We start from the raw sequence: 14,616 nt of genomic DNA, 5'->3' as shown, positions 1-14,616 counted from the left end.
GCATCATTATATGCAAATATTGCCGTTTTGTGCTTGTCCCACACCCAGACTTTTGATCTTCAATGATAAAAATGAATGGTAAAGAAACTGTTGTGTGGGCCGCCAGAAGAGGAGGTACTGCTGGCCCACCACCAGAGGGCGCCCTGCCTGAAGTGCGGGCTTCAGGCACGAGAGGGCGCTGCCGCCTTACAGGAACAGCCGAGGTGACAGCTGTCACTCATCAACTATGACAGCTGTCACCGATCATCTGCATCTCACCCTGGATAAAAGCAGGATGACACCTCCACCACGTCGCCGAGATATCGACTTCTTTGAGAGGTAACTTTCTCTGCCTGTATTGATTGATTCCAAGAGCTATTGTGTTGCAGCTGTCTAACCAGAGGACCGGCGTGGGTCGCGACTGTTTCGTCCTACTTCCCGTCAGATAAGTGGTTAAACAGACGCTGCACGAGTGTGTGTTAGAGGTGGAATTCCCACCGTTATTGTTACGGGGTGTATACACACCCACACTTGACTGTCTTTGTTCTCCGCCAGCAGTACCAGATCCGACACGCTGAGACGGTGGCCACCTGGGGACTTCGGGACTTGGCGGCTCCAGTATCCTTCGGGTTCGGTGGCGGTGGAAATCGTGTGGTTCCGGTTCATCTCCAGACGGGCGTCTCCTATCGTCGAGCCTGCCCACACGACACCTTCATTCATTGACTTGTATCTATTCTATAATCTGCTGTGTGTGGTTGTGGCATTCACAACAGTAAAGTGTTCTAATTTAACTCCCTCTATTGTCCGTTCATTTACGCCCCCTGTTGTGGGTCTGTGTCACTACACTTTCCCAACAGAAATGTTTTTTCTAATGTTTTAAAATATCTCTGAATAAAATATCAGTAAAATAATCAAAACATAATTGGGGTATTCAATGTCATACAACTGTTGTGATTTTTTTAAACAAAATGTAGTTGTCCCACACTATTGCCGTAATTTCCACCACAACACTGTAATGTCCCTTTAAACAGTTTGTATGAAAGATTGTTTGGGTAGTTTCTATGGAGATAAACAGTGACATCAGAGCACATGCATATAGCGCCAAATCACAACAAACAGTTGCCCCAAGGCGCTTTATATTGTAAGGCAATGGTGTGGTGGAAATTACATTTAAAAGGCCAATAGTGCCCATAGTTAAAGAATCACCCATGAAGGACTGATGTTGCAACTGTATTACCAAGCTAGCACAGTATGAATAGAATAAATTGTCACTTTTGGAACGGCTCCAAATGGACCCACTTGGCGCACGCTGGCCAGCCTACAGCGGGGCTGGACTAAAAGGCATAGGAGGAGTGCATCCACATACCCATAGACTGTGTGTGTGTGTGTGTGTGTGCTCATAACAGCTGACCAAACCGCTGCGCGTGCATGTGATCATTACATCTGATCCAATCTCTTTGTGTGCTAGATCTTCTGATCACCCCTGCTGCGTGTGTGTGCGCACGTCATCTGATTGCTTTACCACTCTTGCGTAAACCCATCTGATCAGCAGGTTGCCCAGCTGTCGCTACACAGCTGCTGTCCAGAGAAAGAAAGAGAGAGAGCGAGAGAGACACTGTACACGTGCAACGGGGGGGGGGCTGTTGGATGTCATTCGAAGTCCAGCAGTGGGACATGGGACACAGCAGATCATGGCAGTGCGGACCACGGCGCTCACCCTCCCACGCCCCTCCCCTTGCTTGCCTTCCACCCAGGCCTTGAGTGGCACATACGGCCGGCGTTGGAGGTGCTTTCTGCATATTCCTGCTGTGTTCTGTCAGCATTGTGGGGTTTTATGCTGTGTTCTTTTGTTTCTTTGTTTTATTTTCTTATTATTTTTTTGTGTTTCGTGCTGTGTTCTGGCTGAATTCGACCTTTACTCTGGGTAGTCCACCTGGATTCTGGAGCTGCTGCACTCCAAATGTGTGCAAATAATTCGAGCCGGCTTCAAACCACATTCTGGGTATTCGTACAGCATTTGTACGCGGTTGTACGCATGTCTGTTCCGTACGAATGCGGCTCAAATTCTGGCTGTTTTTCCCCAATCGGCCTCATTCATGGTCAAGTGCGATGGGGCCTTCATAAAGACTCATTTGTAATTTATGATTTTATTTCCACAGTGTCTATGTTTTAACAGTAAGTTGGGTATTTTGGAGTTGTGTGTTCTTTGCCATGTAGCGTACCTGCAGCATGCTCATGCCCTCCTGATGTTCACCGCGGTTTCCCTCTTTGACAGGACCACAGCCTCCTTGTACCTCCTCTGCCTGGGGTTTCTCTCTCTCCTTCTGCTCATCCTTCATCAGACCTCCTTCATCTTCTGGCTGCAGGTCCTCCTCTGCAGGTTCCTCACTGTCCTTCACCAGACCCACTGCTGCTGCAGAAGGTGACTGCACTGGTTCCACTGATGGGAACAAAAGCACTGGGACCAGCTCTTTGACTGGTTCCACAACAGATTCCAGGTTCTGGACAGAGGGTTCCTGAAGGTGCTGTGGCTCCAGGTTCTGAATGCAAAGTTTCTGAAGGTGACTTTGTTCGAGGTTCTGGATGGAGGATTCCTGAAAGTGATTTGGTTCCAGGTTTTGGGCAGGAGGATCCTGAAGGTGCTGGGGTTCCATGTTCTGAACAAAAAGTTTCTCAAGGCGACTCTGTTCTAAGTTCTGGATGGAGGGTTCCTGAAGGTGATTTGATTCAAGGTTCTGAACAGAGGGTTCCTCAGGATGTTTTGGTTCCAAATTCTGGATGGAAGGTTCCTTGGGTTCCTCTGGCTCTGGTTCTTCCTGTGGTTCCTCCAGAGGTTCTTCAGGAAGCTCTTCTACAGACAGAGAAGGGTTTGCTGAGCATTTGTTGTTCTGATCCAGGATTAGTAATAATCTAATGCAGATTTCAGTTGATTTTGGACCAACAGAACCCGTGACAGTCCTTCAGGGACCATTTAGATCACACAGGAAATTTAAATATTATTCTTATGTATTATTATTAATATACAGCGGGGCTGGACTAAAAGGTATATTATTATGATATTATTCTTACTGTTGTCAGGTAGCATGTTGTCATAATTTTTGGTGGGAGTAAATATTCCGGCAAATGTTCCAGTATTTTTATGTTTTTGTGCAGAGACTTCTCTTTATGACGTCACGTGACACGAGTCGCATTGTTCTGAGGTTTTATCATGACAGTCTTAAATTATTTCTGACTCATGGGACAATCTGCTTACGTTTGATGAAGTTGATGCTCTGCAGCGCCCTCTGCTGCTGGCTGAAGTTAAACCTGTAGCGACGCATGTTCTCGTATCCTGGTTTCAGTGTCACGGTTGGACAGGAAGCGGTCGCTGCCATCACTCTGAGCAAAGGGAGGAGGAGAAAAGGAAAAAGAAAAAGCACAGGAGAAAAAAGAACACGAGAAAGATGAGCGGGCGATAAAACACAAAATTTATTTACTTTTTTAAATAATACTCACTTTGTGATTAACTCTTTGGAGCTCTGGAGGGAGAAAGAAAACAAAAGATCTTTCAAGACAAAATTACAGATTTAAATTATTTTCTTACGACAAAATATTTTCTATCCTGTCAAAGGTCACGGAGGTCGGGAGCCTACGCCTGAGGTGGCGTACATCCGGGTCAAAGGTCATCAGTCTTTATATATCAGATGTGTTTGATGTCATGTATGATGTCTACTTTATTTACGTGTAATATAAAGTGATTTAAAGAAGCAGCAAAAATCGAGTACCTGAACGAAAGCCGCCATGTCTGTCTCGTCCATGCTGCTCATTGCTCTCTCCAGCAATTTGCTGTTGGCTTCCACGCTGTCTCCATAGCAACGTACCAAGGACTGGGTGTGGCCTGCCTTTTCTTCCTGCTCAGAGCTGATTTTCTGTGTCATTGCCTTCAGAGATAATGATGACAATAATAATTGTCACAATTAAGTAAAGTGAGTACTACTTTCCCCTGCAGGTACCACTGATATAACCTGGACAACTGTGAATAATTACTACAGGTTCAAATATTAATGCCTCCATGTGCTACTTGAGCATTTTTTTTTTATTACGTCACAGTTCAGTTTTATGGGTAAGGAACATTAAAGTCTTGCGGATGTGAAATAGAAAACCTGACCTTCTGCCTCGCCTCCAGGACGGCAAACATGCGGTGGAACTTCTCACAAAGACTCTGTTTCTGTGTCTGACAGTTGGCCTGCAGGGGGCAGAACAGAGTTTAAAGCAGGGGTCACCAGCCTAACTCCTGGAGGTCACCTGGCCTCCATATTTTCCAGCTCTCCGTGCTCCACCCACTGCTAATTAACAAAGTCAGGTGTATTCAGCCAGTCAGGAGCTCCGGAACAAACTGACTTAACGAATCAGAGGAAGCTGCAGTAGGTACATGTGGAAAACATGTAGGCCAGATGACCTGCAGGGGCAGGGATTGTGACCCCTGGTTGAGCATATAAAAAGTATAAAATATACGCATACTCTTTGATGCTGAATGTTGTGATTTGGTGCCGAGTCGGTATTTGGTTGATTTAAGTTCGTTTCAGCGTTGGCACTTGAAGCAGCAGTGCAAAGTCTTGATTCAGGATTTCACTTTGGTATAGTGGTTGAAGATGATGATGATGATTATGGACATGACTTAATATTTTGATGGTCTTGACTTGGTATTTGATAGACTCAAGTCTTCATGGTCTTGGATTTGAACTACATGGTTTAGATTTTGTACTTGAAAGATTTTTGTCTTGTTTTAATACTTGTTGGTGTCGTTGTGGGACTTGAGGAATTTGAGGGACTTGACTGAGTATTTGAAAGACTTCATCTTTAGCCAATAGTCAGGACTTAACTTGAAGATTGTTGTTGTTAATTTCTTATTTAATGAATTACATTTTATATAGTGCCAAATCACAACAAAGCTGCCTCAAGGAGCTTCACAAAAGTAAGGTCTAACCTTACCAACCCCTAGAGCAACCACACAGGCAACAGTGGTAAGGAAAAACTCCCTCTGATCATACTGATTAAGAAACCTCAAGCAGACCAGACTCAAAGGGGTGACCCTCTGCTTAGGCCATTCTAACAGTTACAATGTTTTTACAAAGTTTTACAAAGCTGAAGAAACAGAAAACAAGAAATCAAAACAACATCTGCTGCGTCAGCTTCAGGTATGGCATCTCTCTGTGATTCCAGCATCCTGCTATCCACAGACGCCACTACCCACGCAGTGCCCTCTGCACCTCAGACAGAGAGAAAAAGAGCAGAATCAATCGGCCGGAAAAAAAAAACTACACCTAAGGTATAATTCATCAGCAGTAAATCAACAGGCAAACAGAGAAAATACTAAGGTGATTGCCGGCCACTCGCCCTAAGTTTCACTAACAGACCAAGAATTTAGATAAAGGTGAGGCCGAGACCTGTTCCATTGCAAATAAAATGAATTTGAAAGGATAGGAAGCACAGTTCCATAGTACGCCAGTATGCTAGCTATACGAAAGGAAAAATAAGTGCGTCTTAAGTCTGGACTTGAAAATCTCTACAGAATCTGACCATTTTATTGATGCACGGAGCTCATTCCACAGAACAGGGGCACAATAAGAAAGCTCTGTGACCTGCAGACTTTTAATTCACCCTAGGGTGTCGTGCTTCCTGTGGATGCAAAGCCCGGGCCGGTACGTAGGGTTTAATTAGGTCAGCTAGGTAGAGAGGTGCCAGTCCATGAACAATTTTATAGGCTCGTAACAGAACCTTAAAATCTGATCTCACAGAGACAGGAAGCCAGTGAAGAGATGCCAAAATGGTTGTAATGTGGTCAAACTTTATGCTTTGTGTTAAAAGTCTGGCTGCAGCATTTTGAACCAATTGGAGACCCCTAATGCTGGACTGTGGTAAACGAGAAAATAAAACATTGCAGTAGTCTAATCTAGAAGAGACAAATGCATGAAGCAGGGTCTCAGCATCAGCCATGGACAGGATGGGATGAATCTTCGCTATATTTCGCAGATGGAAGAAAGGAGTCCTCGTAATATCTCTGATGTGGTGGTCAAAGGACAACGTAGGATGAAAAATTATCCCACAATTTCTCGCTTTGTCAGTGTGATGTATAACCCCAATTCCACTGAAGTTGGGATGTTGTGTGACATGTAAATAAAAACAGAATACAATGATGTGCAAATCCTCTTCAACCTATATTCAACGGAATACACCACAAAGACGATATTTAATGTTCAAAACTGATAGACTTTTTTGTTTTTGTGCAAATATTTGCTAATTTTGAAATGGATGCCTGCAACACATTTCAAAATTTGGGACAGTGGCAACAAAAGACTGGGAAAATTGATGAATGCTCAAAGAACATCCGTTTGGAACATTCCACAGGTGAACAGGTTAATTGAAAACAGGTTAGTGTCATGATTGGGTGTATAAAAGGAACATTCCCAAAAGGCTCAGCCGTTCACAAGCAAACAGGGGGCAAGGATCACGACTTTATGAACAACTGCATGAAAAAATAGTCCAACAGTTCAAGAACAATGTTTCTCAACGTTCAATTGCAAGGAATATAGGGATTCCATCATTTACAGTCCATAATATAATCAGAAGATTCACAGAATCTGGAGAACGTTCTACATGTAAGCAGCAAGGCCAAAAACTAACATTGAATGCCCGTGACCTTCGATCCCTCAGGCGACACTGCATTAAAAACCGACATCATTGTGTAAAAGAGCTTATCACGTGGGCTCAGGAACACTTCAGGAAACCATTGTCAGTTAACACAGTTCATCGCTACATCAACAAGTTCAAGTTAAAACTCTACCATGCAAAGTGAAAGCCAATACATCAACAACATCCAGAAACGCCGCCGCCTTCTCTGGGCCCGAGTTAATTTGAAATGGACAGACGCAAAGTAGAAAAGTGTGCTGTGGTCTGATGAGTCCACATTTCAAATTGTTTTTGGAAATCATGGATGTCGTGTCCTCTGGACAAAATAGGAAAAAGACCATCCAGTTTGTTACCTATTGCAAAGTTCAAAAGCCAGCATCTGTGATGGTATGGGGGTGTGTTAGTGCCCATGGCATGGGCAACTTACACATCTGTGATGGCACCATCAATGCTGAAAGGTACATCCAGGTTTTGGAGCAACACATTGTGCCATCCAAGTAACATCTTTTTCAGGGACGTCCCTGCTTATTTCAGCAAGACAATGCCAAGCCACATTCTGCACGTGTTACAACAGCGTGGCTTATTAGTAAAAGAGTGCAGGTACTAGACTGGCCTGCCTGCAGTCCAGACCTGTCACCCATTGAAAATGTGTGGCACATTATGAAGCGCAAAATACGACAATGGAGACCCCGGACTGTTGAACAACTGAAATCGTACATCAAGCAAGAATGGGAAAAAAATTCCACCTACAAAGCTTCAACAATTAGTGTCCTCAGTTGAGTGTTGTTAGAAGGAAAGGTGATGTAACACAGTGGTAAACATCCCACTGTCCCAACTTTTTTGAAATGTGTTGCAGGCATCCATTTCAAAATGAGCAAATATTTGCACAAAAACAATAAAGTTTATCAGTTTGAACATTAAATATCTTGTCTTTGTGGTGTAATCAACTGAATATAGGTTGAAGAGGATTTGCAAATCATTGTATTCTGTTTTTATTTACATTTTACACAACATCCCAACTTCATTGGAAATGGGGTTGTGTGACACATGAGCCTAGACTAGGCATTAGCTGGTCAAATTGATGCTGATATCTCACTCGACCAAGAACGGTCATTTCAGTCTTATCAGAGTTTAAAAGTAGGAAATTACCCGTGTCTCATTCATGCAAGGCAATCTTCTAAGGATTTTATGTGGATGACATTACCAGCCGTTATTGGCCCGTGCAATTGCCCCATCAGCATCGGGGAAAAACGGCCAAATCACAAAACGCCGCAATATGTGCCCAAGGGCTGCTATATAAAAAAGCAGGGTGCCTATTACAGGTGGTGGTGTTGTACAAAACACAGTGAATATAGGTTGAAGAGGATTTGTAAATCATTGTATTCTGTTTTTATTTACATTTTACACAACGTCCCAACTTCTTTGGAATTGGGGTTGTAGAAGATCATTCACCACTTTAGTGAGAGCTGTCTCTGTGGAATATTTTCTAAAGGCAGACTGCAGTGGCTCAAAAAGATTATTTTCAGTATTCTTTAGTTCTTTCCATGGATTTTCTCTTGGATTCAGTTCAGCTGAGTGGCTGGACCATTCTTTAATTTCATTCTCTGAATCCAGTTGAGAGTTTCCTTGTCTGCGTGTTTGGGATCATTGTCTTGCTGAAATGTTCACCCTTGTTTCATCTTCATCCTCCTGGAAGATAACAGCAAATGTTTGTCAAGAATATCTTGGTATATTTTTCCATTCATCCTTCCATCCATCCATCCATCCATCCATTTTCTTCCGCTTTATCCAGAGTTGGGTCACAGGGGCAGCAGCTCAAGCAAAGCCGCCCAGACTTCCCGATCCACACACACCTCCCCCAGCTCCTCCGGGGGAACCCCAAGGCGTTCCCAAGTCACCCATAACCATCGGTGAGGGTCGGAACATAGATCGATCGGTAAATCGAGAGCTTTGCCCCCCTACTCAGCTCTGTCTTCACCATGACGGTCCAATACAGCAACTGCATCACTGCAGATGCTGCACCGATTCATCTATCGATCTCATGCTCCATCCGTCCCTCACTCATGCACAAGACCCCGAGATACTTAAACTCCTCCACTTGAGCCAAGGACACTCCACCGACCTGAAGCGGGCAAAGCACGTTTTTCCGGTCGAGATTCATCCTTTCTTCAAATATATAAGATTTGCCAAGTGCCACATGCTGACAAACAGCCCCACACCATGATGTTCCACCTCCAACCTTACTGTTGGTGTGGTGTTTTGGGGCTGATGTGCAGTGACATTTATGGTGTGTATTATTCCATCCATCCATTTTCCATACCGGCTTACTCCAATTAAGTGTCACAGAGGCTGGAGCCTATCCCAGCAGTCACAGAGTGTGAGGTGGGGTTCACCCTGTACAGGACGCCAGACTGTCGCAGGACCGCATACAGACAAACAAACACATTCACACCAACATAAAGTTTCCGATCCATCTAACCTGCGTGTCTTTGGATGTGGGAGGAAGCTGGAGCACCCGGAGGGAACCCACACAAACACGGGGAGAACATGCAAACTCCACACAGAAAGGCCACTGGTGAGAATCGATCTCATGACCTTCTTGCTGTGAGGCAACAGTGCTAACCACTCAGTATTATGCATCCCAAGAGTTCAGTTTTGGTTTCATCTGACCAGACGATATTCTCCCAGTATTTCATAGGCTTGTCTAAATGTTGTGCCACAAACTTTAAAAGAGCTTCAACATGCTTTATCTTCAGCAGTGAAGTCTTGTGTGCTGAGCGTGTATACAGGCTATGGCGGTTGACTGCATTACATTGTTTTCTTTGAAACAATTGTTCAGTGGTCCTTGATTCTTAAACAACTCCAGATAATTCTTTTCAGTCCTCTGTCAGAAATGTTGTGAGAAGCACCTGGTCATGACTGCTTTATGGTGAGATGTTCTTCTTTCCACTTTCAGATTATGGCCCCACAGTTCTCACTGGAACATTCAGAAGTTTAGAAATCGTCCTGTCACGCTCTTTGCTTTTACCCATCATGAGATGTTTCTTGTGTGATACCTTTGTAACAGGACACCTTTTTATAGGCCATCAGTTGGGACTGAACTCAAGGGCGTAGGTTTGGTCTCAGCTTTGGTAGGGACGATACCACACCCCCCCACCCCCCCGGCCCCCCTGCTCACCACCATCACCCCCTAACCCACTCATACCATTAGACGCACAAGTACAGCATAATACATAACATATGACGACATAATGCTGAATAATTTAACACTTTATTTACAGTGTGTAGGCAAACAAACAAATAGCTTAAATAACAAAATTGCACCCAAAATCACGAATCTATTCTATAGGCCTACACCTGAGAGAACAAGACAAAAAAAAAAAATACTTGTGGAGCTAAAAAAAAAAAAAAAAAAAAAAAAGTTTTTGCAAACAAGATGTATAATCTATTCTCTTCATCAATAATGCAGTTGTAGGTATCTGGCAACCTAATTTGCCAAAAAAAAGGGATTTCCAATGATATATATGGTGTATTACGGTAAACGTAAGCCTGTGATGTCATAACGCAGAGGAAAAACACGGAAGTTTCACACTAGTGCGCCGCTGATTCTCATTACCGTAAGTTCTCATGTAAGCCCTCACTCTGAAAAATTTCAACACTGACATCAAGCCAAGAACCCGTGCTTTCCAACAGTGTGCTATATGTTGCATATATTACGGTAAAGTGCGTTCGGTGACTTTTGAAACGAGGGAAAAGTATGAAAAAGAGCGCAAAAGTGACAGAAAAGTACATAGACAGACAGCAAACATAAATGTAGTATTTTGTGAGGAAAAGGCGGGGTGTTAGTGTCATTTGTGAAGGTGTGTGCAGTTTATTTTAAGTGTGGCGCACAGCATTGTTCGCAACCCCTCCCCCCCCGCCCTTCTTGTTTTTCTGCACCGGAGCAGTGTTGCCAGATATGAAATATGAAACTATCGTACCAAAACCTCAAAATTATCGTATTTTGGGAGAAATTATCGTACACAAACAAAACACATACAACGTAGCTATTTTAGCGTTTTTTTTTTTTTAATTTACAAAGAATTTTATGTCACATTTTTAAACAATAATTGTAGTAATGGGGAAACTATGGCACAAAAAGAACGCAAATGCACAAGCAAGACTGTGAAGTAACACAAACATGTGTTAATTACCAGACTAGAAAGAGTCGAATTCAACCTCGAGGTCGCTGTCGTCATCCGATGCCACTTGTGCAGATTTTGTTGAACACAGAAAAAATGTTGACACCTCCATAAGGAACTTGAACTTTTTTTATTTTTCTTGTATATCTCTTTGCTCTTGTGTTTTGTTCGTTTGTTATTGCATTTGTTGAAATACAGTTTCGAAGAAAAAAAAAAAAAGACGTTGGTTGGGGAATCTTCCTGTCCTGTCCTGCACAGATTGGATGGAACTCATTACTTTGTATGGGGAGGGGGCGGGATTTCAAATGACTGTCCCGGCAGCCCAAAGCCAGCAGCAGCAGCCCTGTGTGTGTTGTGTGTTTGATGCCGCTTGAGTGCAACGCCTGCAAAATGATTCTTGGGTGTCAGAGAGAGATGCGTGTTTGGGCAACCAACTGAAATTATCGTACATTTTGGGTTTTTTCCCATTATAGATCGTACATCGTACAGATGGCAAAACTATCGTACAAATACGATAATTATCGTACATCTGGCAACACTGCACCGGAGCCACCCATCCTCTGCGCTCCGGGACCTCCCACTTTACAAATGAAGCGCTGCCTGCCACGAGATGCGCTTTGTTTACGTCCATGTGAGAAGAACGTGAGCCAATGAAATTGCAACATGGGTAACCCTGTCACTCTGGCACGTCGAAAACACAAAACGTGACGACTAAAATTATAGTATCGAGTTCGCAAAAAAATAGTAAATGATTTTGTTATATAAACAAAAATGCTAAATATTGGTAGGGACTATTTTGCCATCCCAAAATATTGGTTGTGACTTGTCCCTATGGTCCATATGCAAACCTACGCCCCTGACTGAACTAGCTGATATTAATTTGCACTGACAAGGGACAGGCTTGCTTTCTAGTTACCGACAGATTTCAGCTGGTGTCTTGGCTTTCCATGTCTTTTTGTACCTTCCTTTCTTCAGGTGTTGAATTTTTTTTCCTGTGTCATTTCACATTGTCACATGTAATGTATTTTTCTTTGTATGTGGATTGTTACTTTCATCTAGTGAAAAGTTTGTCAACAGCACCTTCAGAAGTATATTTACTGAGAAAAATGGTGACATGTTCAATACTTATTTTACCAGCTGTAATTTTTTTTTGTTTGTTTGGTCCTAGAAAATACGGTAATCTGTTAAACTGAACAGATGTGGGTTTATAAAGAAGACATTCTGACAAACACAAACCTCTATAGTTCTGCACGTCTCCTCCAGCTCACTGATCAAAGCCTGGACTTTGTTGTTAACCTTCATGAGAGAATCGAGTCCTTCACTCAACTCATCCTGATCAAACAGAAAGAAAAGAAAACCGAAAAACTCACACACGTGGAAAAAATGGATACAATTTTTTCAAGCAGTGGTCACATATTTTAGATCAATGAGTTGCTGCTCCTGTCGCTGTGACGCACCAAATTTATTTATAGTCTCACAACCAACAAATAAGAAAGGAAGCACCAAAACCCTAAAGACCTGGACCTTCAGTCCCCTGCAAAGATAATAGCATCAACAAACATGTCTGTCCAGCAACTTCATGACTTTATGAGCTCCACCCAGACCGAGGATCCAAAGACATGATAACTGCTTGTTTGTAATACAGCAACTTCATCATATCTGGATGAATATTTGAACAAGATCTGGATCTTAACTGTCACCCAAATAAACTGACCTCAAGCTGACCTTAAAGGGCAATTCTGGAATCCAACCAGCTGTGTACCACATTTGGGCCAAATTGGGTTAAAAATCAAATTCCTTGACTTTGATCTTTGCCAGGTTGAATTGGGCAATTCCACGAGCCTCATCCATTATTGTTGCTTTGACCAGCTGTCCCAGAGAGCCGTGGTTTGTTCATTTTTACTTCATCTTGAGAACAGGAAGTCTCTGGGACAGCGAGATCACAGCAGGACCACTTAAAGTGGTAACAGACGTGACAATCTCGTGGAACTGCCCGATTTTTATGCCCCGCGCGGCGCTTGCACCGCGAGGTGGGGCATATATCATCCAGGTTGTCTGTCCTTCCATCAGTTCGTCTGTCCGGCCGCAATTTGTTCGCCACAATGTAGCTTGGCACCTATTGCTCGCAAAAACTTCATATTTGATGGGTACATGCCTTGGAGGAGTACTTCGCATGGGTTCGAAGGCCAGTGACCTTGACCTACTTTTGAAGGTCACCAGTGGTCACAACTGTCAAATCCTTCGCTGCAATGTAGCTTTGCACCTATTGTTCGCAGAAACTTCATATCTGGTGGGTACATGCCTTGGAGGAGTACTTTGCATGGGTTCGAAGGCCGGTGACCTTGACCTCCGTTTTAAGTTTACCAATGGTTACATTTGTTTTGAAGGCTGACCACTGGTCATTGTTTGTCACATCCTCTAAATAAATATTATGCCAATCTCCAATTTTTTCATTGTATATCCCAGTTTACATCAAACACATAAGGCTTCAACCAAATACCCACCCCATACAAGTACATATTACTGCACTTTGCATGGAAAATAATACTGCACACGGGGCATTTCATGATGAATGTCTCTAGTTTAAGGTCAGTTTCATGGTCAACCTTCACTGACATAAAAAAAAAAAAAAACATTAGCTAGATATTATTTCTTACCTTTATTTAACCAAGAAAAGAGTCTCATTGAGATTAAAAATCCCTTTTACAAGAGCGTCCTGGCCGAGACAGGCAGCAAGGTTACGTGTCAATTTCAGCATTCCACCACACATACAGAATAAACAAATTACCAGCCAATGGAAAAGTTTCAGTATAAAAGTACTAACTACAACTAAAACTACATGTCAATGTGCCAGCATCTCTGTCATTTAAAAGTCCTTTAAAAGATTCTAAGGAGACCAGCTCCCTCAGTTTTAAGTCATTCTGTAAAAGGTTCCATGCAGAGGGTGCAGCAAACTGAAAGCCCTTCTTTCCCAGTTCTGACCGGACCTTTGGGACTGACAATAAAAAATGGTCGGCAGAACGAAGTTGATAGGAACCAATGCATTTCCCAGAAATATACATCCTTAAGTAACCAGGAAGCTGACCCAAGTAAACATTTATAGATGAGTAAATACAGATGCCTAAGCCTGCGAAACGCCAAGGAGGACCAACCAACACGAGCATAAAGAATACAGTGATGTGTAAGAGCTCTGAGGCCAGTGATGAACCTCAGAGCTCCACGACAGACAGCATCAAGAGCTCTCAGACTCTGAGCTGATGAGTGCATGTACAATGCATCGCCATAGTCCAACATTGGCATAAAAGTGGCGGCAACAAGCCTCCTCCGGGCCTCAAAGGACAGACAAGTCCGAATTCGAAAAAAGAAACCCAACCTGATTCTGAGTCGATTTACAAGCAGATTAATATGATGTGCAAATGAAAGTGTATTGTCAATCCAAATTCCAAGATATTTGTATTGTTTAACAAATTCTATTTGAATTCCCTGCAAGGTGGTGATTTGTGGCAGGATTTGAAGGTTGGATTTGGTGTTTGAAAACAACATGACTTTTGTTTTGTCTGAGTTTAAGATAAATTTTAGATTAAGAAGATTATTTTGAATAATGTCGAAAGCTGATTGTAAATGAGTGATGGCTTGAGCGGGTGAGTGTGCAGAGCTGTAGATGATTGTGTCATCAGTGTAAAAATGTGAATGTGCCTTTAGGATATTCTGATTTATGTTATTAATGTAGAGAATGAATAGTAGAGGTCCTAATACTGATCCCTGTGGTACTCCCTTGGTGATGGTG

General features: G+C 42.9%; 1 protein-coding gene across 3 annotated transcripts in view; it reads right to left on the bottom strand.

Annotated features, from left to right (window-relative positions):
• The window catches only part of LOC117511871 (tripartite motif-containing protein 54-like), a 54,373-nt gene that overhangs the window by 33,195 nt on the left and 6,562 nt on the right, over window positions 1-14,616 (bottom strand). For 2 of the 3 annotated variants that reach the window (XM_034171780.1, XM_034171778.1), the window contains exons 4-9: window positions 12,066-12,161; window positions 4,127-4,204; window positions 3,744-3,899; window positions 3,475-3,497; window positions 3,233-3,357; window positions 2,202-2,830 (exon numbers count right to left, since the gene is read on the bottom strand). In XM_034171780.1, the coding sequence (XP_034027671.1) occupies window positions 2,202-2,830; window positions 3,233-3,357; window positions 3,475-3,497; window positions 3,744-3,899; window positions 4,127-4,204; window positions 12,066-12,161 (1,107 nt within the window). The remainder of the gene's footprint in view (window positions 1-2,201; window positions 2,831-3,232; window positions 3,358-3,474; window positions 3,498-3,743; window positions 3,900-4,126; window positions 4,205-12,065; window positions 12,162-14,616) is intronic. The other variant, XM_034171779.1, reaches the window with a different exon arrangement.

Source organism: Thalassophryne amazonica, chromosome 6 (genome assembly GCF_902500255.1).
Source record: "Thalassophryne amazonica chromosome 6, fThaAma1.1, whole genome shotgun sequence".
NCBI lineage: Eukaryota > Metazoa > Chordata > Actinopteri > Batrachoidiformes > Batrachoididae > Thalassophryne > Thalassophryne amazonica.
Note: the sequence above shows the minus strand (reverse complement) of the source record. Positions and strands in the feature narration are given on the sequence as shown.